This window comes from Takifugu rubripes, chromosome 9 (genome assembly GCF_901000725.2).
Source record: "Takifugu rubripes chromosome 9, fTakRub1.2, whole genome shotgun sequence".
Classification (NCBI taxonomy): domain Eukaryota; kingdom Metazoa; phylum Chordata; class Actinopteri; order Tetraodontiformes; family Tetraodontidae; genus Takifugu; species Takifugu rubripes.
This window is the reverse complement of record NC_042293.1, coordinates 14,808,957-14,834,000: the sequence shown is the minus strand read 5'-3', so window position 1 is coordinate 14,834,000 and position 25,044 is coordinate 14,808,957. Positions and strand designations below refer to the sequence as shown.

At 53.1% G+C, this 25,044-nt stretch overlaps 1 protein-coding gene across 7 annotated transcripts; it reads right to left on the bottom strand.

The window, feature by feature from the left end:
* Positions 1 to 1,406: 1,406 nt before the first annotated feature.
* Positions 1,407 to 24,993, bottom strand: kif21a (kinesin family member 21A). 7 transcript variants are annotated; one of them, XM_011607710.2, is made up of 33 exons: positions 24,613 to 24,993; positions 17,653 to 17,875; positions 16,944 to 17,126; positions 16,263 to 16,403; positions 16,049 to 16,180; positions 15,791 to 15,961; positions 15,331 to 15,446; positions 14,978 to 15,173; positions 14,680 to 14,869; positions 14,531 to 14,597; positions 14,251 to 14,454; positions 12,950 to 13,031; positions 12,756 to 12,867; positions 12,211 to 12,399; positions 11,650 to 11,849; positions 11,176 to 11,283; positions 10,888 to 11,105; positions 10,579 to 10,723; positions 10,313 to 10,507; positions 10,138 to 10,239; positions 9,906 to 10,071; positions 9,200 to 9,220; positions 8,492 to 8,549; positions 8,278 to 8,332; positions 7,995 to 8,191; positions 7,306 to 7,431; positions 4,543 to 4,679; positions 4,142 to 4,316; positions 3,908 to 4,072; positions 3,649 to 3,769; positions 3,399 to 3,569; positions 3,121 to 3,320; positions 1,407 to 3,041 (listed from the first exon to the last, which is right to left on the bottom strand). In XM_011607710.2, the coding sequence occupies exons 1-33, from the start codon at positions 24,654 to 24,656 to the stop codon at positions 2,951 to 2,953; spliced, it is 4,701 nt and encodes a 1,566-aa protein (XP_011606012.1). In that variant the 5' UTR covers positions 24,657 to 24,993; the 3' UTR covers positions 1,407 to 2,950. The 7 variants fall into 7 exon arrangements, with proteins under 7 accessions (XP_011606012.1, XP_011606014.1, XP_011606015.1 ...); XM_011607712.2 differs by having other exon boundaries at positions 8,278 to 8,329; XM_011607713.2 differs by having other exon boundaries at positions 15,791 to 15,958.
* Between the last annotated feature and the right edge of the window lie 51 nt (positions 24,994 to 25,044).

Genomic DNA, 25,044 nt, shown 5'->3' with positions numbered 1-25,044 from the left:
CTTGTGTTGGATATTTTGGGACACTGACGACTGGCTGCCTGCAGCTCTAAAACACATCATGAAGGAACAAAGTGTGAGAGCCATTTTGGCCAGAGATGATGGTCCGGAGACGAGCAGCACCCGGCAGCACGTAGGGATGAGCCGAAAATGATCCCACAGCCATTTCCTTCAATGGTGAGTTATGAAATGATGGGATGTTTCATGCCGACACCCGCGCTTCCCTCCATCTTTTAAAGGAGAAAAAAACCACACTTTTAAGCATGAATGTCTGAAACAGTCAGAATTTGACTTTGGAATCTTTCACTGGTTTAATTTTCCTTAAATTGTGCAAATGTCCTGGAATTCTGGTTGGGATTTTAGCGACGTATTTCCTCCAGGACCGAATGAGGTGGGAATCGGGGCAGATTAGCTGGTTTAGAGCAGGTTTTCTTTTAAATGACATTACTGACTTTGTCCGGTTGTTCAGAGAAAACGAGACATTAGTTGGGAATTATCGACCAAGCCAAATTTCCAAGCTTTGCCAAATTCCAGGACTAAGGTGCCTCAGGTCTCCCTTGAATCTAAACCTTCTCCAACTTTATTCAGCTTAAGCCAGAGGCAGAAATCCAGATGTTGGACATGAAACTGGGAGAACTGGGAACACACCTCGGACAGGTTAGCACGCTATCACACACACACACACACACACACAGACACACGCACACACACACACACACACACACACACACACACACACGCACAATCCCAAAACCTGCAGAGGTTTTTAAAATGAAGCGGGAAGTTTGTGTGCAGTGAAAGCAAATGTGGGATTCAGAGCTGAACACAATGAGAACGTCATTAACGGCTCTAATTAAGGTCGTCAGACTCTGGAGCTGATTGAAAGGTTTCCTGTAACGTCAACTAAAGGAAACCAGCGGTGGGATTTTGTTCAGCACTGAAACCTCTTTCAATCTTTAATTTTCTGCTGAGGCAGGTTAATCCCCCCCCCCCTCACACACACACACACACACACGCACACACACACACACACCCTCAGAGGGGTGTGTTGAGCACGGCCGGGGGCTGAAATGTGCTCATCTGTGCATCTTGAGAAAACAGCTGCTTTGGCTGTTTTAAAATGAGGATTAATAGTTGTGGATCACAGGAGGAGGCCACCGACCACAGGCAGCAGGATCAGCAGTCTGGGAGCACTGGGAACGCTCTGGGAACGCTGGGAACGCTCCCAACATTTACTGCTCACGCCCACGTGCACGGTGGACTCCTGGATGGTCCTACTGGATTAAGCATTTCTGCAAAAATGTCATATTTTGTGAAGGGAGGATCAAAATGACAGAAAGTTTGTGTTTAAATGAATATTTCCGTGCTCCACAACACGAAAGGCTGCAGAAGAAGAGAAGGAGGCAGCGTTACTGGTTTTTGACAGTGGCGTTTATTCTCACAAGGCATCTGACATTAGAGCCGCTATGGGGGCTGCTTCTCCCGGGGGGTGTTCAGGATACGTGGAGCAGGGAGGGTAGAACAGAAAAGCATCACAGGCTGCTCAAAATTCCGGCCAAAGCGTCGGTCCAGCTTCCCCCCGTCCGGGTGTCGCTCCGATTCGTGGTCCCATGGTACAAACATCATCCAGAATTCTGAGCCAATACACAGTTGATACATCAGACACGTTGACCGATAATAATCACCAGGAACCCTGGGGGACCCCCTGGGGGGCGGAGGAGGGGGGCGCTGGGCTCGGCAGCAGCCGGAGGGAAAGGTCAGGGGGGTGGTGTCCGTGTTAGCTAACCGTGACACGAACACAGGGTTTAGTACACAGGCGGACGACACGTGAATATCCCGGTCATGTTCTAACAGGTTAAATGTGACAGTGTTCACAAGTGCTCGAGAGTTAACGGAACCAGTCCAAGACTGGGAAAACACACTGGATCTAAATGGAAGAGGATGGAGGCCAAATGTGGGAAAAACTAATTCAGCAAGGGGCCCAATTGGACCTCCTCAGAACCAAAAGGAATTCTAAAAATTAAGCTAAAAATATTTCAGAGGGACTAAAAAGCGGTTTTATTTTCCCGACATTAACTTCAACGCCAACATACCTGTACAGGTACAGGCTTCACACCTGGCCTCCAGCCTCTTCTGTGAAGACGGTTAGCTTAGCATTAGCTTAGCATTAAGACTGTGCAGAAGGTTTCAGTGAGCGTGATTAACAACAGCGCCGTCAACGGTTCCGCTCCACAGAGAAGACTAAGAACAGTCCAGCCTAAATCTAGACCCTCCAATCTAACGCGCTTCGAAACAAAAGACTCATTTTAGTCTATTTCTCAAGTGGTTGAACAACATGAACTATTCCTTTAGTGAGTCTAGATTCCTAAGTTACAGTCAAAAACAATCATGCTAGCAGGTTCCATTCTTCTAAACTCTAGCTGCTAGCCATAGCATCGGCGAGAGTGGAAATCTGAGGTTTTCTGCTCACATCTGCAGCAAAAACACCAGGTTTTGGTCGCCGATCCGAAACGGCTCTGAAACAAAGCGGCGCGCTAAGGCAGCAGTCTGACTTTAAGGAGAAAGGTGATCTGTCACTTCCACATCAACGTTCATTGGGGAAAAGGTTCTCGGGGAACATTGGTTCTTCTTCAAGTGCGGAGAAACAAACCAAACCTGGAGAACTGGGTTGCGCAGACCAGCTCGCAGCCCATCAGCCGTCTCAGCCTCCCGGCGTCCCGTCACTTCTCCGTTATGGCGCACAGGATATCAGCGGTTACATTTCATCTACGACGTGGCGAACTAGCACAAAGCTCAGAGCAGACGGGGGCGACGCGACGGTCACAAACAGCGTGGGGGGGGTGCGGCTCCAGGAACCGCTGGGGGGTGCGCAGGTCGGGATCAAAGTGCAGGAGCATCAAAGGATGCGTCAGCGTCCGTCCAGCATCAAAGCCGGCAGCAGGGGGCGCCCTCTTCAGTTACTGGCCACCTCGTCGGCGTTGTCGGCCCCCTCCGCGGTGCTGTCCAGGCCCCCCCGCGCGCGCCAGATCTTCACCGTGCGGTCGCTGGGAGACAGGAAGAGGAAATGGCGTGAAGAGGAGGCTGGCGCGTGCAAATGCGGCGGCCACGTGCGGGGACACTGACTCTGAGGCGGTGAAGAGGTGGCTGCTGTTGGTGGAGATGCTGGTGATGGGGCTCTCGTGGCCCCGCAGCTCCCCCAGAGGCCCCAGCGTGTCCGTGTGCCACAGCTTCAGCACGCCGGCCCGGCAGCCGCTCAGCAGCACCGGCGACCCGGGCACCACGCCCAGCGCACACACCCAGTCACGGTGGGCGTTGGGGACTTGCTGTTGGACAGAAGCACTGGTACTGAGGGATCGTTTGTGAGGCTGAACAGAACCTCCCGTCGGGGCTTCTGTCCGTACCTGCAGCAGGTCTTTACGGTCCAGGTCCCACTTCTTGATGCCGTTGTCTCGCGAGCCGCTGAAGAACATGTCTCCCTGGACCACCAGGGACTCGATGCCGTCGTAGTGAGGAGGCTCAAAGTTGTGCGTGGGCCCGATGCTCCCCAGGGAGCCTTCGGTCACGTCGAACAGCTGCGGCACACAGAACCAGAACCAAACCCATGCTGAAGATCCGACTGTGGGAGTTTCCTGATTTCAGATCGAAACCCACCTTGATGTAGTGATCCTTGGACCCTGTGATCACCAGATCCTGACTGCTGGTTCCGGACTGATCCACAGTCAGACACATCACCGGACCCAGGTGACCCATTAGCTTTCCCGTGGATGCAAATCTGCCAGAGAGGCAAATAGAGCAGATTTAAACGTTTGCGCTGCAGAAAGCTGAAGAAACGACGGTGAAAACGGAGCTTTTTCATTTCATTTCGTTCTCCGAGTGTAGCGGAAACGGGAGCGGCGCCGGCGGAATTCACCTCCGCAGGTCCCACACTCGGACCGAGTTCCCCGCGGCTGCGTACAGAACCGTCCCGTTGGGATTGAGAGCGATCTGGTTGATCTGGTTCTCTCCTGCTGGGATGGCGACGGTGCGGCTGGTGCTCGCCGAGCAGCCGTCCCCGAGGGTGACCTGACCGGAGGACCTGAAGGGACGAGTCCCGTTGAGACCAACACGGAATCGGATGGAGCCAACGGGAAGGGTCGGCACTCACGTTAGCGTCCGCACGCACTTGGCCGAGTCTCGGATGTCCCACACCTTGATGTAGGAGGTGGAGACGGTGAAGACCAGACTGGAGCTGTAGCGGACCGACACCACGTTGTTGGGGTGGCCCGCGAGGGACATGATCTCCTGACCCGTCACCAGGTTCCAAACCTTACAGGTCCGGTCTGAAAGTCAAGGTCAGAGAATTATAAAGTCGCGCAGTTCTAGCGCGCGTTGAGCTGCGCACGTCTCTGCACACTTTCACGCCCCCCCCCCACGCGTGCACGTGCCGATCTTCATTAATGCCCGTCAGGGTCTATGAGGCATCGCGGCATCTTCAAATGTCAGAAATTACTGAGCATTATCAGGACAGCGGATGGTGAATACTGACGAGGCCGAGCCCGTATTAACCTTTGGATCCGGTGAAGAGAAGGTCGTCGGTGCTGTCCACGCACAGGACGGCCTTGCTGTGGCCCTCCGCCACGTGCACGCACTGCAAAGTGGACGAACGGCTGCTCTTCGTGGACGGCACGGGGTAAATGACGCCCCTGGAACACACAACACACACGTCAGCGTGATCAAGCGTGAGCAGGGTGGAGCCGGAGCGGCGAGGTGCTGAATCACGGCCCACCGGGCCCAGTCGCGCACGGCGTGCACGAGGCTGCCGACCCAGAATAGACAGACGACGAGGAGGCGTCCCAGAAGGTAGGAAAAGCCCCGCCGTTTGAAACCAGCGAGGTCGGCGGCCACCACGGACGGTGAGGTCGATCCCCAAGTGTCTGTTCCCGATGACACCTTGGAATCGGGAACGTTGTTGTCCTGCAGCGTCAGCCGGGCCGACGCCGTCCCAGGCGGGAAAAAAGGGCAGCTGATAGAGAAACGAGGAGTACGAGAGATCAGGGCATCCTCTACAGATCCGCTGGGGACGGTCCCGGCGGTCCCGGACGGACAGACGGAGGAGGACGAGGCAGCTCCAGTTCCCACCCTTCACCTCCAACCTGCCACCAAGAGCGACGGTTCAGGCAGCAAAGAGAAGTAGAAACTCTCGTACTTGTGAGGATCACGGGCGGGAGGAGAAGCCCGGCGGAGGGCCAGGCCGGCGTCCATCCGTGCTGGAGGGAACGCCAGCATCCCGTCAACATTCCCAACACGCCCCGCTGTTCGGAACGCTCTTCTTCTAGGCTGGACTGCAACTCTAATGTAGACATTTAACTTGTGAGGCGGCGAGCGAGCCCCCCCCCCTCCACCTTCTAATTAACACAGACAAACGCAGCCGTGCCACGTGCACAGCCACGTGCACGGGTCCAGCTGGTTGTTAGAGGTGGGAATATTCCTGTCCTCCAATGACGCGTCCATCTGATGGACTCTGGAGATGGAGTCAACTGGGAGCTCTGGGAAACTGCCTCAGTAACTCATTCCAACTTTTTCCTCAAAATTTCCAAATTTTATTCCCAGGAGGGTTTTGAGAAGCTGCGAATGTAACCGGGACATTAGAAAGTCTGAGAATGACAGTCTGGAATGTGGTTCATGACAGCCAAGATGAGACAATCACAGTGATGGATTAGGTGTCAGGGGAAGTCTGTTAAAATGGATTTACCTTCATATTTAATAGACGCCAACATGATGGAAAAACAGGCTGGAAACAGGACGGAAATCAATCATCCAACCTGCACAACAGCTCCACAATTATTTGGGAACTATTTTCAATTCCGCCTCATCTGTAAGAGATGGAGCCACTTCCAGCTCTAATCAGAGGAGAACATTCAGGAAAGTCCCTTTTCCCCCCCTGCGGGACATTTGCATGCTAGCGCGTCATGCTACACGTCTATAGGTGGTGAAGCACGTAATGGGGTGAGCGGCAGGGGACGCAGGAAGTGATTGGGCCCTCTTCAGGCCCCTAATGATGGGGAGTGCAGAGGAAGACAGTACGGCTGCCAATTAAGCTGCAGCATAATTAAAGCGTGTGCTGAGCTGTTTACACACGACTGGCACAAGTGTGGGAGGCTGCACGAGGACAGAAGGCAGACACATATGCTGCATTCATGTCATGTGGGAGAACCTCTCAGGACAGCTTGACAGGACCACGTTGAGACTCATCTCACAACAGGAGCGGCGTCGCTGCCACTCCCCTTAAACAGGCCGCCACCATTTTAAGGCGTGTTTACAGAATCCAGGATCAGTTCTGGAGAAGCTGCTGTCAAGGGGACACAGGAAGTTGGCCAAAGGCTTCTTTTTAAAGGAGCCGTTGTCAGCAGCTTAAATCCAACTACAGGAACAAAAGGGAGGTAGAGATACAGACGAGGAGTCCCTGTGAACACGCCGTCGTTCCTCAGAAAGTGTCTGGTTTTAATGAGGGTGCAGCCGAGCAAACGAGCCGCGACGTCCTGGCAGCAGTTCCCTCCACTCATGTAGAACTCCAGAACCTCTTTAAGGCATCGACTGGAAGTGCAACAAAGTCCACGTTACAGCCAGTCAAACGTGTCAGTTTGGAAGAAGTTTGTTGCTTTTAAGTTGCTTTAAATATTCATTTTTCCCAGATATCTCCGAAGCAGCACGCGGATGCACGGACCAATTCTGAGGCTAAAGGGAGTTTCACCCGAAGAATTAACAACGTTTTCCTGTATTCAGACATAAGAATGTTGAACCAGGAAACCACGAAAACCAGGTTACATGACGGAGGAAAGGTGCTAATCTCTGACCAGGACACAACATTCCGATCCAAAGAAAACAGCTCAAGGCAGCAAACTGGTGAGAGAGAAGCTTCCAAGGCCGGAGAAGATATGGTCAGAGAGGAAGGCACATGTGACTGGATCCTGTTGAGGATCCGACCGTGTGTTCTGGACCTCTCAGCCATCCCAGACACTGAGCTTCCAGCTCCGGTGACACCTTCCACCCTTTTAGCTACATCAGAATGTTCTGGTGAGAAGGAACAGACGGCGAGTTCCTCTAATCATGTGATCAGATATTAGACGATGGCGAGCTCATTAAAGCTGTCCGCGTTAGAGAGGCAGAAGCTCAGCGGGTTAAAGGGCGACACGCCAGGCGCAGCCTTCGGTGATTGGACCGCATGCTTCTCCGCAGCGGAGACGGACGGGAGCAGGATTAGTAGAGCCGGAGGGAAATGGTTTCCTCTCGGTTGGAGTTGCAGCTGGAATGTGGGCGACAATCTCTTACTGTTTAGTCTCCTTGACCTTTGCCCTGTTGCCCGCTGCTTGTGCCTTGTCATAGGTCTTCCTGCGAGAGAGCGGGGAGGGTTCTGCTGCCCGTTTTTCCAACCCAGATGAAGTTCTGGAGCCTGAGCTGATTGATCCATTTTATACAGTCATACACAAACAACACAAAGAAAATGATAAAACAAGAGAAACTTATGAAAACAAAGACACGGATATGAAGATGTGAGCATGCAGTCACACACAGAAACAGTTACCTGATGTTCAAGTCCCAAAACTGTGGTGGTTCTGCTCCAAGCTCACCATTAACTACTGACTGCTCTACAACTCCGAGTCCCGTACCGGCCCACGGGTCAGTGTGGGCCGCCTACTGAGCACTTACGCTACAGCGGAGAAACGGGGCTCTAAAGCGTCGTGCTTAGTAGCGACGTGTCGCTGAAACAAGCATTTTAACAAGGTGCTCACAGGAGTGATGAAGAAATCGGCAAGAGAACTGTTCAGAACCGCTGCGGCCCACATGCTTTTACCACAGCGGCCTCATCAGGCTGCTGCAGCCAGCTGATGTACAGACACTCATGAATAATGCAGGAACATTATTATATACAGCAGGAGATGAAGGGCAACATCAAACATGCAGGAAGGAAGGGATTAGTAATTAATGTGTTAGTGAAAGAGTGCCGGGCCCGGACTTACATGCTGCCCATTTTAGAGGAAAAGCCAGGGGAGAGAGCGGCGTAGTCCCTGACTGATGAGCCTGACGCCTCCACCTCTCCGCCCCCATCTGGTGTTTCAGCTAAAGGCAACATGGAGAAATCTGCAGCGGGGAGCTCCAGGATGGAGTCGCTGTTTGCATACAGCAGCTCCATCTGGGTCGTGGTCCTCCTGCGAGCCTGAGGGGAGGAAAAGAGGAAAATAAAGAGGGAATCATGCAAAAACAGGAAGCAGCGAGCGGAGCAACAGCAAACGGTCGTAATACCTTGTTTCTTGTTTTGCTCTCACCGCAGAGCTTCATCAGGTCTGAAGCCAAACTGCTGATCACAAGAATACTTCCGTGAGGAGAAATGCCACATGCATTGGACAATAAAGCTAAAGCAAACGTAAACACGACCTGAACGGTAGCTGTTATTGAATGAGATGGCAGAAACTGTGGAGGACATATAGTAATATATGTAGTAATAATATAAACTCACGCTCCATCAGCAGAGGGACTCTGTGCAGACTCGTCACTGCTGCTGTCGTCTCCAGTTTCTGTCAAATAAGACAAAACAAATGTTAGAGTGGAGGGAAAAATCCAGCTTTCCATGGTCAGTTCATCCGGCCTAACATCCAATCACTAATCCGTGGTTGTTTCCAGCAACAGGAAAAAACGCTGTACAAAATGGAGGCAGAGAGATGAAGCAGATGGGGGCGATGTGGCGGGGGGTCATGCTGTTTGGTCCACAACAGACGCTTGGTCCTCACTGAGCTGAACGGCTTCACAGGAGGGAAAAGGTTGGCATGTCAGAGAGCCATGAGGTGTCAAAGATTTAGAGGAAGGGGGTGTCAGGGAGCCAGGGCAAAGGTCAAAGGCCCAACATGAGTCAGAAGGTGGTGGGGGCGTGAGGAATCATTAGGCCGTTGCTCCCTGCAGAAACGGCTACAAACATCCACGCGGAATGGTTCCTGTGGAAGGGACTAAGGGTTAGCAGGGTGCTAAAGCATGGAGCTGTAGCACGAGGTGAGCGAGGAGGAGGAGGAGGAGGAGGAGGAGGTGCATCCAGATGAAGGGAGGCGAGGGGAGGGGGTCAGCAGACAGACACGGGAAGCCTGGTTGCATCGCACCTCATGCACCTGCTCAGGTTAGGTGTTTAGTTTAGGTGAGGCACCATGCATTCACAACACTAATGTGGTCCACTTACCAGCTGAGATGTTACCTAGTTCTGTAACAACATAAAACAAAAAAACAGAAAAGGTGGGGGAACAGAAAACAGGTGATGCACAAATCAAAAATCTGAGTTTGACAGATTATTAGGGACATTGGAGGTGTAAGAAAACAAGCTGGGATTTTCCTTTTCACCACATATTTCCCAGCCGTTTCACCTGGAATGGCCCTAATATGGTGTCATAAAACAGCCGCCCAGAACTAAAAGCACGATTAAATAAAGAGTAAAACAGGTGCAGAAACCGGACGTCTCGCTGGACAGAGGCTGCCTGTTGATCAGGGCTCATTTGAGATGGCAGCATGCTGCATTTATTTCATTTCTCTGTTATTTTGAGGCCGCTCCTGTTCAGCAGACGCCCGGCCCGGTCGCGGCGCCCGGCCCGACCGCGGCGACCGGCCCGACCGCGGCGACCGGCCCGGCCGCGGCGACCGGCCCGGCCGCGGCGACCGGCCCGACCATACCGACCGGCCGGAACCGCCTACTTCCTGAGAGGCTCTTCACATGGTTCCTCTGATCATGATGGGAATCACTTCACTTCCCTCTTCACTGCCATCACAGTCCACCGGAAACAACTTTTATCCAGACGGGATCTTGAGGACACCTCCAGGAAGTAGGCGGGGTTAAATGGGTGTGTGTTGGGTGTGTGACCCCCCATCCCCCCCTCAACGCACGAGGCCGTTACCTTGCAGCGCGTTCCCCAGCAGCGCATCCAGCTCCGGGTTGAACTCGGCCTTCTCCTTCAGCATGTGGAAGAGCAGCTGGTTCTGGGTGGCGCTGGTGATCTCTGTCTGCTTCAGCCTGCCCTCCATCACCTTCACCTGGGACTCCCGCTGGGCGGCCTGGAGGCCCTGGAGACAGGCTGGAGTTAGCCACCACCGGCGGCACCATCAACAACCACACCTGTGTGAAGGCACCTTATTGATTGCCATGGACATAAAGTGATCCAGGAGAAAACGAGCCTCGGCCAGCGTGCAGGAGCTGATGACGGCGGAGACGTCCACCGTGTCGCCCTCCTCCTGCAGGAGAACGCAGCATCAGCCAAACGCTCCGGCTCACGCGGCCTCTTCGGCGCCCGCTCCGCGTCCTCACCTTGGTTTCCTCCATCTGCATGATGTTGGCCTGGCAGTCCGCGATGCTGTCGTTGATGTAGTCGATGTTGGCGGTCAGCGCCTCCACCTCCTCGCTGAGGGGGGGGACGGTCTTCTCCGCCTCAGACCCCTCCCTCAGCAGACGCTCCTTCTTGCGGATCACCTTCTCTTTGCGCTTGGTCAGCTCCTCTCGTTGCTGCGACCAAAGACACGATTAAGCTGCTGGACGAGGAGCGGCGCCTCCAGACGCTCCTCGCCCAGCTTCACCTTGAGGAGCCGGTTCATGTCGGCCTCCATGTTGGAGATGGTCATCCTCTGCATGATGACGCCGGAGATGCGGCGCTCCAGGGTCTGCCACTTATTGCGTGCGACCCTGGTGGAGTAAACACCAACTGTGCGCCTGTAGGGAGATCTGCACACACAGCGCGCGTCAACAACAGCATCATCTTTTAGGCACACGGAGGGAAACGTGTTCCGGAGCCCGATCCTGCTGCAGAACCCTAAACCAAAGCTGCAACAGCGCATTTGTGTCGGGGATTCAGGGATCTGCTTGTTTGTTCATCTGCACAGACTCACCGAGCGCTGGTGGGGGCTGTGCTGCCGGAGGAGTACATGCGCCCAGACGGAGGGAGTCTGTGGGGGGAGTCCTGGGCCGGTTCTGGGAGGTTGACCTTTCTGATCACCTTTCCCGAGCTGGGCCGAGCTTGCCTCCTGAGAGCCGTCACCTCCTCCGTCTTCCTCCTCAGGATCAGCTCCTGCTGCCTCTTCTGAGCTTCCAGTAACTTCAGTTGGTGCTGCAACCGGACGTGGGCATCAACGAGAGCTTCAGCAGGGTGAAGCTGAGCATCACGGGCCGGGTCTCACCTCCTGCCGGCGCTGGTCTTTCTTCAAGGACGCGATTTCTCGATTTCTGCGAGATTCGTTCATCCTGTTCTTCTCCTGCTGCTCCTTCATCTGCTTCATGAGACGCACCTAAAATGGAACATATTCTGGATTGAAGTTTTTATGGTTTTATTGGCCACGCAGTGGTGTAATTTTAGATCCCCCTCCCACACACACACACACAAGTGTTAAAATCAGGGATGAGTGTGACTTGATGAGCACAAAGGGACCGTCTACAAAGTGGAGTGCAAAATCTAAAATATCCACTTATACTCCCAGAATAACTTTCACTCCAGGTATTGGGCTGAATTTACTGCCCAAGCGCTCAGATTGACCAAACAAAACAAAAAAGAATTTATTTCTGATATCTTCGTTTGGGTGTATTTTGCAGACGGTCCCTGAGCACGCTGAAATTTGCCTCATCATGTCTAAAGATCATGAGGTGGCTGCTTCGACCTTGGTCTTCTTCATCTCCGCCACGTCCGTCTGCAGCTTCCTCAGCTGCTTCTCGTACTGCGACTGGTTCTTCAGCAGCCGTGCGTGCTCCTTCTGGGCAGAGTGCAGCTTCTGCAGCTCCTTGTTCATGACACTCAGCTTCTTCTCGTATTCGGCCTTAATCTTGCGCGCTTTGTCCTCCGAGCCGCTTTCCACCGAGTCTGAAGACAAAGAAAAACCCAGCGTGGTTTAATATGCAGCAGTCTGATGTTTCTCTCCTGGTTTATTCAGTCAAATCTTTGATCTGCTGTTGTCAAATAGTCCTTTTGTGTTGCTGGTTTTGAATTAGAGATGAGATCTCCGCTGCTCTTAGAAATCAGGCAGGATGCTTTGATCCATCAAATATAAATGTCACCGTCAGGCTGCTGGTGGAACAGCCGACGCTAAAGGATTCTCTGAAACATCGTTTCATCTTTTTTCATTTTTAAAGAATGAGAAACATTTATAACAACAAGCAAAAGCCTTAAATTCCCCCCAGGAGCAGTGACAGCTGAGATCTTCCCAACAGGGTCCCGGTCTCACTCATGTTGTGGAGGATGCGGTCTCGCTCCAGCTGCGTGTCTTTGATCTTGCACTGCAGCATCATCAGCTTCTGCTCGTACTGCTGCTTGAGCGTGTGCAGGCGCCGCTGGCTGTTCTCCAGCTCATCGATCAGCTTCTGCTTGATGGCGATCTCACAGGTGATGTTGGCCAGATCGGCCTGGAAGTTCTCTGTGGAACACACACGACCACAACATGCTCCTATTTCAGAAACCTTATTCATGGTCACTTTGTTGGGAAGGAATTCTGATGCGGCAGGGTTAGGATCCATCAGCACATTGTTCTGTTTGCATTTTAAATTATATACTGAAGTAAAAAGAATTAAAAATAAAGGACGTATATGATTTACAAGGCTATAACATGTCGTATCATCTGTGATGGCCTTTTGGTGAAGATGTGATTTAGATGTAAATGTTAATAAAGTGTTAAACCGGCGGAACCAGCTTGTTCTGCGCTGCAGCTTTATGTAATGATCGAACAGCGCCGCCTGGTGGTGAAGCCGCGCAGCTGCAGACATTGATCCCAACCTTTTTCATCTGACTCGGAGTCAGAATCGTCTGAACTCTCCTCCACATCCATCTCCTCCTCTTCCTCCTCCTCCTCCTCTCCTTCCTCGTGATCGCTGTCTTCCTGGACCTCCTGCAAAGACAGAACAGTGGTTGGTTGACATGTAAAGACCTCCTGGACCGTGAGAATTGAGGCCAAAGGCAGTGAATCCCACCATCTCCGCGTCCTCACGCTCCAGCAGCTCTTTTTCTGTGCTCTTTTCCAGCTCGTTGTCGAGAACTTCGTCCTTGTTGACGCTGAAACAATGAGATGTGGTCAGATGTCAGATATGAATCCTCCTCATTTGGTGCTGAAGTATCCAACACATGTAAACAAGCACATCGGTGACAAAACTCCAGCAGATGTTGGACTTTTTCAGTGGACCGGTGGACCCATGAACCCCGATTTAAGGTGTTTAGTGTATATATTGTGAACATTGTGAACTTGTTTACATGTATATAAATCAGAAAAGATTATTGCTGAGCATATTTTGTTCTTCTTAGCAGCTGAAAGAATTGTTTATCCATCCAGAACATTTTGGAAGGAGCTGCAGAGTTTTGGAGATTATCAGACATGAAGATCATCTTCACAACATCAAACGTCTTGAAATTAAAGCTCAAACAAAACTCAATAATAATAAGGGAAATAAAAGTGATTTAGAAAATGTTGCACTTGTAGGGACCTGATCAGAAGATCAGCTCCTAACGATCTGCTGCTCCCTTTAGGCCCCGTCTCCTGACCAGGTCGATTACAGCAGAGATGCTGCTCATTTATTAACATAATAAACTCATCAGCAACGGTACAAAAACATCCAAAAATAAGGTGTCAGCAGTGTTAAAACACTGCCAGCTCACATTCATGTTCCTGAATGGATAAACGCTGTAAAAGCGCTGGAGTGTCAGCAGCTTTGACCTTGTATTGAAAAATCTCCTCCTTCAATACAAAGTCAGAGAATGAATCCATTAAAAGCAGCAAGGTTTTAGTGTGACGGGTCAATAAACGAGCAGGCATTTACGCAAGGATCCAAAAGGAGATAAGAGTGGTTTATATTATCAAAATGAAAAAAACCAGGAAGCAAAGCCGACTCGGGTGAGGAAAAACCTGCTGAAAACATAAAAGAAATGAAATGATAGGGAGGGAACGGCAAGAGGAGGGTGGAAGCTGACAAACCTGACGTCCTCCACCTCTTCCACCACCTCCTCCTCCTCCTTCTCATCCCTCTCCCTCTCCTCCAACAGCTGTTGGAGCCTTCGGGGAGGAGTGATGGTCAAAGGAAGCGATAGAGGAACCAAGGAAAAGACCAAGGGAAGAAAGGTCAAACGAAAGGTCAAATCCCATCTCACACAAAGGCATCGCAGCACTGCTGCAGGAACCACCGATGAACTCATTCTAACACTATAACAACATGTTATTACACCTATTACAGCGGTAATAACACCATCAGTCACTCCACCGCAACACAGCTACCAGCTCTACCTTTTCTTCTTCTTCTTTTCCCGCTTTTTCAGTTTTTCCAGGTCTTTCTTGGCCAGTTCGATGATGTCAGAGGTCTCCTTCTCGGGCGCCAGCGCGGCGGAGGCGAAGGCGCCCGGGCCTCCGTAGAGCGACTGCCGATTGGAGGCGCGGGCCAGGTTCTTCCTCAGGTGCTCGTTCACGGACTCACTCTCCAGCAGTTTGGCTCTGCAGCCCAGAGAGACCTTTGATATTCCTGCACCACATTTAATATTCTTGCCCAATCTGAGGTGTCACAGTTTACCTGAGGTCTTCGATCTCTTTGATGTAACTCTGAATCATGTTTCCAATCTCTTCGGTTCCTCCCTCACCTGGAACATCAGTAACAACGACAGACATGAGCTACGCTAGGCGGCCCCGACGCCCCCGGGCCAGGCTCAGATCTGGAGCTACCTGCCCTGCCGAGGGCCTGGTTGGCCTGGTCGCTGAGCAGCTGGGTGAGGCGCGCTCTCTGGGCATCGATGGTCTCCTGCATGGCCTTCACCCGCACCCTCAGGTTGCTGTTCTCCGTCTGCAGCATCGAGTTTTCATGGAACATGTCGCTGAAACTCTCCACGCCGTCCTCGCCGGCCATACGTTTGCCCTTCACGGCAGGGGACACATCAAAGGGAGCGTATCAACCTCTGGGATTACTGAATCAATCTCCGCTGCGCCTGAAGACGCCGGCGATGGCGTGCTCTGGACTCCTCACCGACTTGTACTCCATCAGCTCCATCTGCAGACGGGCGATCTCGGTCCTCAGAGCGCTGATCTGCTGACTGGCCTTGTCCTGGTTCACCATCACCTTGTTCTTGATGTTGCGAGCCCGGTTGGCGTACTTCAGAGTGTTGAGCGTCTCCATGAAGTCGCGGTCAGACGGACTGATGCAGGCGATCATGACTGTTTGGCTGACGAGGAAAAACAAAACGAATCCACTTTTGCATGTTTATTTATCGTCAGTTCAAGGAGTCAAATGGAGAAAGAAAAGCTGTAGAAGCAGGACGTGGACTTCCAGAATGGCACAAAAGTGAGGAACGCTCATCAGGCCGGCTTCACCCCACTGACCTGTTCCCTCCTAACGAGTCCTGCAGAAGTCGGGTGAGTTTGGAGTCTCGATAAGGCACATGAGACGCCCGCTTGCTGCGGTCACCCAAAGCGCTGATTACATTCCCCAGAGCCAGCTGCAGACAAGACGGGGAAACAAGATCAAACACCCAAAATCTGCATGAGACAAGTTACAATCGTCATGAAGAAGAACACCAGATTCTTTAAAAGTTTAAAAACAGCAGCAAGCGCAAACGATTTTAAAATGCTGATTCCTGCAACCAACACAGGCAAATTTATTTTTTTTTAAAAAATTGACTGACAGAACGCGCTGTATTTGTTGCCGTGGTCTGAATTAAATAATAAAATAAAGTGTTTTCTAATTCTCATTTCGCCCGTTTGAAACATGCGAGACACCATTCGGCCAGCAGGGGGCGGTAAAGCGCCGCGCGCAGCCGTGAGTGACTCAACAAATCCTCACCAGCCCACAGTTGATGGAGATGCCCTCCTTGGCTCGGTCTCCAGTCGCCCCAGTTCTCTTCAGCCTCTCAGAACCGGCTAAGTCCACAAAGTGGAACTTGGCGGTCAGCGTCTCGTACTCATCCATCTCAGAGTTTCCGTTGGAGACTCTGTTATCGGTCTCGTTCTCCTGCTGGGGGACAGACACAGACCCGTGAGTCCCAACGCACCAAGCGTTTCCGGTCAGTCGTCTTTTCAGCAATGCAGAGGCCGTACGAACATTGTCAGAGGCACAGACGCGGACTTGGCACAGGTGGATGGTGAAGATGGCGTGTGATCGAGAGCTCTGGACATTCATCTGCGTGCTCGCCGTGGTCCGAGACAGAGCTCCGAGCTTCAGGCACTGGATCATCTGAACCACAGACGGACTTTTACTCATTGATACCATCATTTGATTTCAGAGCCCGACAGAGGCAACGTGGAACAGGCCTTACCTCGGCCTCGGAGCCGACGGTCCGGGTGGTCACTCCCACCGTGTAGATGCCCCCGTTAGCATCTTCGTGGATCTTGATGTGCGATTTTTGCTTCATGTCTCTTGAGGAGTCAAACAGGTCCAGAACTTCCTCATTATAAAGCTATGGAGAAAAAAGTCTCTCTGGCTGAAACACGTATTGGATAATGACTCAGTGATGAACACGTTGCTGTAGCTGATGCTAATTAACAGCAAAGCAGTCGTGTCTTTTATATTTATAGACCGAAACTGCGCCACCTGATGCTGCTTTATGCTACGTTTTTAGGTGATAGGTAATAAACCACAACACCAAAAGGTCGCAGCTTATCAAAACAGCATCTGGACGCATTTTTGGTGAGTTTTGTATTTAATGTCCACATTCCTCAGATTCCTACCGCCGTGGTGGTCTGACAGGAGCAGCACAACTGTCCGCTCACATCGCCGCCGCTACCCCCCCCAGACACCAGCACCTGCCCCAACACCTCCAAACGCCCCCCCCATGGCAGCTGCTGCGGTTCAATTGTCAGTGCGGCCGTTCCCGGGTGACAGAGCGCCGCTGGGGAAGCTCGCTGTCAACAGTATGAGCCTGACCCCTGACCTCTCCGTAGGGCCCTTCTCGCCGCGCCCCAGGTTTAAGGTCAAACCCACTGAGGTGGGCGTTTACCTCAAGAAACTGGGCGTTGATCTTAAACTCGGGCACGGGACGGCCCTGCGCCTGCGCCGCCTCCCGACGCTCCTCGATGCCCTGGAAGAGGTGGTGGACGGCGCGGGGGACGATGCCCAGCTCGTCATCGGCGATGTTGACGTCGAAGCCCGTCCCCATGGTGTAGGTCTTCCCCGAGCCGGTCTGGGTGAGGAGGAGTAACGGGACATGAAGGGTTCGTGAGGTGGTGTTGCATTATGGGTAAAAAAAAAGAAATATTAAAAACAACATGTAAATATGGATGATTGATTCGGCCTATAACTCCATTCATCAACAAAAGATTTTAGTTTCCAGTCAGCAGAAAATGGGGCCTGTTTTTATCTGTGGGGTGTGTGTGTGTGTGTGTGTGTGTGTGTGTGTGGGGGGCAGAGTTTCTGATCCAGGCCAAAGAAAGTGTGTTAATGAAGCTCCAGAAGTGGGCCGGCGCTGAGGAGAGGAGTTACCATGGTGATAACCGAGTGTCATACGCTTGTCTAAACGGAGCGTGCACTTGACTTCACAGGGAGTCGGTGCAGCGGGAGCGCCGTTGCTACGGCAACCTCGGCAGACATGGAAGGAAGGGGGGGTGGGTGGGTGGGTGGCGGCTTGAGGAGCCTGAACTTGCACGTTATTTCCATGCAGGACAAAGAGAAATGAGGAAACAGGAGGTTTAATTCTGGGGCAGATTCACCTGCCCGTATGCAAAGATGGTGGCGTTGTAGCCCTCGAAGCAGCCGTCGATCAGCTTCTCCGTGCAGGTGGTGTAGATGGCGTCCTGCTGCGAGTCCATGTCGAACATGTAGTCGTAGGTGAAGGCCTTGTCTTTGCCCAGGATCACCTGAGGCTCTCCGGGCATCACGTAGGTGCAGATGTGGCATCCCTCGATCTTTTCTCTGGCCAGCTGAGGACGAATCCTGAGGAAAACCAAGAGATAATTCCATAATAATAACAACAATTCCCAGATGTTTTCTTTATCCAGGCTGGACTCCAGGCACCATCCTGGCAGCTCCAGCTGACCCAAACCCTCCTCTCTCTGGAGGGGGACCAAAGTGAGGGCTGCTTCAGAGACCCTGGGCCGCTGATGCCTGAAAGGTTCCCTAAACACGTTCATCTACCCGAAACCTCAATCACCATCAACGTGGGGCTCAGCAGCCTCTCGCTCCCCAGATAAGACGACTTAAAAGCAATTCTGCTCAGCTCAGAGGAAAAAAGCACCTGACAGCAGATCTGGCCGCTGCTCGGCCTGTCCGGGGTGAATAGGGGCCCCATTGTCCCCCAGGCTGGGGGGGTAATGCTTCCACAGTGCAGCCATTGTGTCCACCAGGGCGACACTGGAGCTCAGCGCTGGCACCGCGGACACGGCCGCAGGATTATTCCGCTGGACCGAAGGGGGGCGAGAAGAGGTGGCGTCCGTGTCTGGAGGGTCACCGACGAGCTCGACGCCACCACAGCTGAGTGGGAGCTCCAGGTCCTGGTTCCCCTCGTTTAATGAACGACGCGGTGGGAACAGGGTTAGGGGTCGGAATAAAGGTGCCTTCAGAGTGTCCTGCACACACATTCTGTTGGAAAACTGTTGGAAAACTTTCATTTCCTGAGGAAATCCTGCACATTCCTGCCATTCTCAGCTGCTTGGAACGATTCGGACCGTTGGACGTGTTCGACTGGTGCTGCACTGGAAGAGGAACAAACATAATCACAACCATCTGGCCCCTCTCAGCTAACCTGATGATTCCGGAGCACAAAGCGACGAACCCAGCAACGACGACACCTTCTCATCCGTTTCGGATCAGAACAACCATGTTTCTGGTCTTGTGAATGTGTTCTAATTGAGTCCAGTAATCCTAAAGCGGGAGGGACCTTTGTTTCACATGGTTTAGCTCAGTAATTAGGTGTGAAGTCCCCTCTGTCAGTCCCACCACACGAGCCATCCGGGAAGCTAAAGCCATTTCCTCGCTCCTCTGCCTGTGATGCCGGGTTCCTGCTCAACCCGAGGAGAATCATCGCCTCAATTAGGCTAAAATCACCACAATGGGATCTAGCGGCACAACTGGGGTAGCAGGTCTATTTTAGGATAATGGATTTAAGGCTGAGGTCAGAGTTCAGGTGAGGGAGGGTCACGGGGTGCTGGGCCGGTCCAGCAGAGACTCTCTGTCTGGTCCTCCTGGGTCCAGAACAGATTCACAACATTCTGGACTGTCAGCAGTCACAGTTTAGGGCTCCACCAGTTAAAAAAAGATCCCAGTTCACGGCTCGTTCGCACCCACGGACACGCCCTCCAAACCACCGTCCATAAATCATTCCAGCTGCTCCGTGGAGCCACGGGGGGGCGAGTGGAGGACGAGGGCAGAGGTGTGAGGCTGAAGCCCCTCAGCTCCTCACTGTGGAGGAAACGTCAATAACAGGATGGTCTGGAACCGGCCCAGATGGAGCGATTGATGGTGATTAACGGGGCCGCTGGGGTCGCCGCGCAGCACTTGGCTGAGGGGACGTTTGTGTCCACGTGGAGCTCTTGTTGCCACACCCAGCAGATCGGCGCCTGAGCGCCCCCTCATGGTCGTGGGTGTAATGACGGGCACTTCCAGACATCAGCAGCCGTCGCCTGTTTGTGTCTTAACGACAGACGATGAAGGTGCCGAAAGGGAACTGGTCCGGTAGGTTTCACCTAATTGTTTCTGAACCTCTCCCCTGCCTTTACTCTTAATCCTCCTGTCAATCACTCCCTAAAGCAGCAGCTTCTGAAGTGTCAGGCGCTCCGAGCAACGTCGGATCGGAACGCCGTCGAGTGGCGCATGAAAACCGCAGTTTTCCAAACGTGAGGCCAAACATCCAAACAGACAGATAAAGCTGCAGCTTCGGGGGCGTCAGCTGTCCAGCTGGGAGGGATCCCCCCTGGGAGGGATCCCCCCAGGGATGGATCCCCCCAGGGATGGATCCCCTCTGGGACGGATCCCCTCTGGGAGGGATCCCCTCTGGGACAGATCCCCTCTGAAGGCTTTTCCGATGCCTCCTCAGGCAGCCAGGAGCATCAGGAAAACCACCAGCGTGCGCCGCCCTCCACACCACTATATTTAACGCCATATAGGTGGGAATTAAATAACGCCGTACCAACGTGCTTCTACAGTCCGCACTGTGTGCGATACAGAGGATGTGGTTGCTATGGTGACGGTAATCAGAGCCAAGAATTAAAGTCATAATCCAACCCCGGCGGGGCCAGGCCGGCTCCACCCGTCGGAGACTTCAGGGTGAGGTTAAATCCCTGCTCACCCCAAGCACGACCCACATTACAGCTTGAGAGAGAATTATTCCAGTTTTGGTCACACAAAAAGAACCAGAACCTTTGCTAGTGGACCTAATGATCACTGCAGGCAGAAAAATGGGATTTCCTTTTCTTAAGGGAAGCAGGCAGGAAAAAGGGAGCAGACCCCAGCTCCAGGTGGGCTCCATCTGCCCTGAGATATCGGTGCCAACCTCGTTAGGCAGGTTTTTGAGAGGAACCACCAGAACTGGGCCCGGTTGGACGGGGAGCTGAGTGAAACGAGTGTCTGGCAGAGGTTAGGAGGACATTCTTTGGCTGTTGTGCAGTAACGCGATCAGCCTGCAGCCTTCTGGCTCACGGAGCGACACAGAACCATCACGGTCACCAGCAGCAGCCTCCTCATGAGCCTCCGTGGTTCATCTGTAGCTGGGGGGGTCGAAACTGTGGCTGCAGGCCGACACCTCCCTGACACGCACAGTTTTCCCCCACTGGCCCAAGAGCTTTGGAGCCTTTTGGAAAATATATTTAAAAAAACAAACAAGTCCTCGTGGCGTGCTGATAACGGCTTCACTGCTTCCCGTAGGTCAGGGTTGGAGGAGCAGACCAGCCCGTCATTATCGGGGGGGGGGGGGGGGTGACATAACTGGGCTGGGAACGCCTCACTTCTGCTCATAGTTCTGCATGTTGGAGGTTAAAGTTGCTCCTATGCAAATGGGCACAAACTCATGAGACGATGTTCTGGGCCCAGACCCGCTCCAAAGGTGCTGATGTGGGCGCGTCCAGGACCGGCCTGACCTCTGGCCACAAAAATCAACTCTTTAAAGTCACTGATACTGAGATGAGGGACAGGAGGCAGTTCAGCCCCGGTTCTGACCCATTTCCCCAGAACTGAAAATCACAATGGAAAATCTATAAAAGAAGTTTATTTTTTTATTTTATGCATTTCTAATGAGCCTGCTTTCTATAGCGTGGCTGATTTTATATTATGTTATCGCCCATATTAGCTTATTTACATTAAATGTGTGACATGAACAAGAACTTTCCAGTCTGCTTCTGCAACAGGAAACAACCCAACGACCCGATCCAGTCAGCAGAGACCTGTTGGCGTGTGTGTTTGCATAAAGGTGGTGGTGGGGGGGGGGGGGGGGCGCCGCGCAGCAGCCACGACACATCTGCAGCGTTCAAGGCAACCAGATAACAGGTCAGGTAAACAAGCGCGGTATCAGCTGGATCTGGTTCTGACCGTTAGCTCCGGTAGCCCTGCCTTCACCCACTGTGCCCCCCCCCCCCGTGACCCCGAGAGGGTTGAAGTGGTGACGAGGTTTGATGCTAATGAGGCCCGATTGGGTCTCTGCACAGAGCTAATTAGCACAGCGCTGCAGTGTCAGCTTCAAATGGGGTTTTAACCAGCCCAGGGTTCCAAAACACGCCTCAACATCTCTGGAGATTTAGATTTCAAATGTTTTGATTTGAATTGTTATTGGCCCTAAATAAGCTCATATCCTCATAGCTCGTGCGCTGTTAGCTTGAACGAGGGGGCACGAAAGCATCGCTACCTTTCAGACGAGCCATCAGGACGTAAATAACGAGGCTCGCTGAGCAAACACGCCTGCTTCTATTTGTGAGGTTCTGCTGGCAGTTTGGTGATGGAAGTTCAGTTACATCCTGGGCCCATTTGGGGCGCCGGCTCCACATTTAGCTCTCATTCATTTTAGTCCTTAACTGGGGGGCGGGGGGGGGGGGGCTAACAACCTAAAGGTGTGAAACTGCAACACACCAGCCGAAGGCAGCAGGAGAGAGCAATATATGTGCATGGATGTGGCCCACACACACACACACACACACACACACACACACACACACACACACACAGGTTGTCCTTAAACACAGCGGGGAGCCGGGGGGCTGGGGGGGGGGGGGGGGCCCGGCTGGCTGCATCAGTGCAGATGCAGAAATATGCCGCCTCCGTAAAGGTCGCGATATACATAACTGAGGTCTCCCAGCAATGCTGTGGCCGGGCCGAGTCTATTCTGGGGCAGCTTGGATCTAAGTGTAGGTTATGATGTGGATGAGCTGCCGTCACCCTGGGAACGGAGCAGGAACCGGCCCAGAATGTGCTCATGGACGTGCACGTGGATAATGGGGAGCGTTCTTCTGATCGGATCATCTCACCGTCACGGTGCGACCTCCCCTCCACACGTCTGATGATGACGCTGAACAGGGGCGGAGAAGAACCATCCAGCTCCGACCATCCAGCACCGACCATCCTGCTCCGACCATCCAGCTCCGACCATCCTGCTCCGACCATCCAGCTCCGACCATCCAGCTCCGACCATCTCGCCTTCACCTCTGCAGGACGCCGGCCTCCCTCCAGCTTGTCTGAACCTCCCTCCCGCCCTCAGCAGCCTTTTTGTTGTCGTACGACATGAAGGCGGCTCATTAAGGAGCAGTAAATAGGTCCTGTAATCACACGGCTCATTTTAACGAGCTTTTCCCGAGCTCGCCGCTTAAGTCTGGAGGCTTAGACGTGTTCCACCGGTTGCTGCGTGCCTCCATGTCATTACATTAGAAGGGTTATTAACTAAGGTCTCGTTAATCCCATTATCGCAGGGTCACGCCCCCCAGGTGATCAGCAAGTCCTCACAGGAGCAGAGAAACTCTTTGATCTCACCTTCTCCACGACCGCATGCGGTCGCCTCGCTGACGAGCCGCCAGCAGTTGAGGGCGCTCCCTCCAGCTTTGATCTCTGACTTGAGTATGAACCACGTGCACGTTGCTGCCTCGTGGACGCAGGCAGGTCTGACGAGTCCTCCTGAGCCCCTCCCCTCAATGCAAACCATGATCCAGCCGTCTCACACTGAGCAAACAAGGCTCCCGTAGAGTCGACCTGCAGCCACCGAGCCTTTGCTCAGCCCTCATCCTTCACGTGCATGCGTGCAGACACATACGTGCATGCGCACAGACACAAATACAAAGGTCTGGGGGCTTCTGTGGGTGTCTGACAGAGCAGGACGGCCTCTGTTGGGGTAATCTGGGGTCTAAAGTGATTAAGCAGCCTCATGCCGACCTCTCAGACATAATGCAAGCAAGTATTAGGCGGTAAACATGACTCGGCGGTAAACAGGAGGGCGGTAAACATGACTCGGCAGTAAACAGGAGGGCGGTAAACATGACTCGGCAGTAAACAGGACAGCGGTAAACATGACTCGGCAGTAAACAGGAGGGCGGTAAACATGACTCGGCGGTAAACACGATGGCGGCCGGACGGGTTATTTGGATTTGCAGCAGCTGACAGGACGGAGCGGCACCGTTCTGAACGCACGCAGCACATGCAGAGCGCCGTGTCAACAGCCCTGACGAACTGTTTTGCCAGTTGGGAGCCGTTACAACACGCCACTGCAACAACACCCCCCCCCCACCACCCCCCCATCAGGAAATCAGGTACTAAATACTGACACGGACGAGACGAGGAGTCCAACTGTGCTTTTCATGGACAGACGAGCATTTACATACGACATGTGTGAAATAAGGCGTGTGGAATGTTATCCACACCTTAACTGCTGGGGGGGGAAAGGGGGGGGTACCTTTGAAAGGCCATTTTACCCAGTTTAGTAAAGCAACTGTATATCCTCCTTATAATTATTGATTGATTTTTAGAAACATAATACATTTATAATTAAAAAAGCAGCAGCCCAGTGAACCTCTGCATGGATGTAGTCGAGCTGGAGGAAGAGCCCATAATTATGAGAGAAGGGATGAAACAGGCCCGTTACTGCTCATCCCTGGGGGGCTCAGACCAGCAGATCTGGAGACGCTGCCCCCTCAGGCTGGGTGGGAGCGGCCTACTTCTACAGCAGCTCCTCAAAAGTGTGGCATCACAAAAACATGGAGATAAAAGCGTTTGCTGGCTGTCTCGAGACACCAGCCGCGTGGCTCCGTGGCTCCACGTTCCGCCGCGTGGCTCCGCCTGCGAACCTGCCTCAGCCGCGCTTCGCCTCTTTGTGAGGCACACAGGCCGATTGTCCCCCATCCTCCCTCATCCTCCCTCATCCTCCCTTCTTTTCAACCCTTGCTAGATTATATCATCCCGTCCTGTGCACGCTGGAGGCTGCTGAGCGCTCGCGAGCGCTCGCGCACCTGTGCATTCATTTGATGTTTAGCCTCACACGTAAAGCTGCACCTCCTGCAGGGATAAGGACAATAACCTGTTAACCACAGCAGGACGGGGGGCAACGGTCGGACCCGAGTCACCGTGTCTGAAACCATCCCGGTCCGGGAGGGGGGCGCGCGCGCCGCAGCTGACCTGTGCAGGTGGCGGCTAAACCCGCAGCGCTGACTGACAGGTGGCACCGGCCACGCATTACCCGCAACATTTGAGACATCGGCGTGACTTACCTCAGCGCCACGCGGACTGAGCTTTCGTCCTGCCCCGTCGTCATGGTTACTTCAACGATGATCGGTGGAAAACGGAACGAAAAACGGATTTTTTTCGCGAATTAAAAAAAACCAGCAACTGCGCACTCGGCGTCACCCGCGCGGACACAGCTGCTCACCTCGACCTCCGCGCCGCCATTAAATAAAAACTGACACGCAGTTGCGCTCGCGGTGTGGTCACCATGGCAGCAGCCCGCAGCCGGCGCGAGGGCTCCGCGTGTCGCGTCTAAGTGCGCCGCATCTCTGCGCACTGCGGCCCGATGCTTCAGGTCCGCCGGCTCGAGCTCACTCGCAAAGCACCGCGGCGAGCCATCCCCGCGCGCGTACACACGCGCACAAACACACACATGCACGAGGCAGCGGGGTGGGTGGGAGCCGCAGTGCGTCACAAAC

Excerpts from the sequence above, each read along its gene's own strand:
- kif21a (XM_011607710.2), bottom strand. The coding sequence starts at position 24,656 with ATGACGACGGGGCAGGACGAAAGCTCAGTCCGCGTGGCGCTGAG. Across the intron at positions 11,850-12,210 it reads CCGCATCCTCCACAACATGA|ACTCGGTGGAAAGCGGCTCG; the intron begins GTGAGACCGGGA and ends CTTTGTCTTCAG. Across the intron at positions 10,240-10,312 it reads TGCAGATGGAGGAAACCAAG|GAGGAGGGCGACACGGTGGA; the intron begins GTGAGGACGCGG and ends GTTCTCCTGCAG.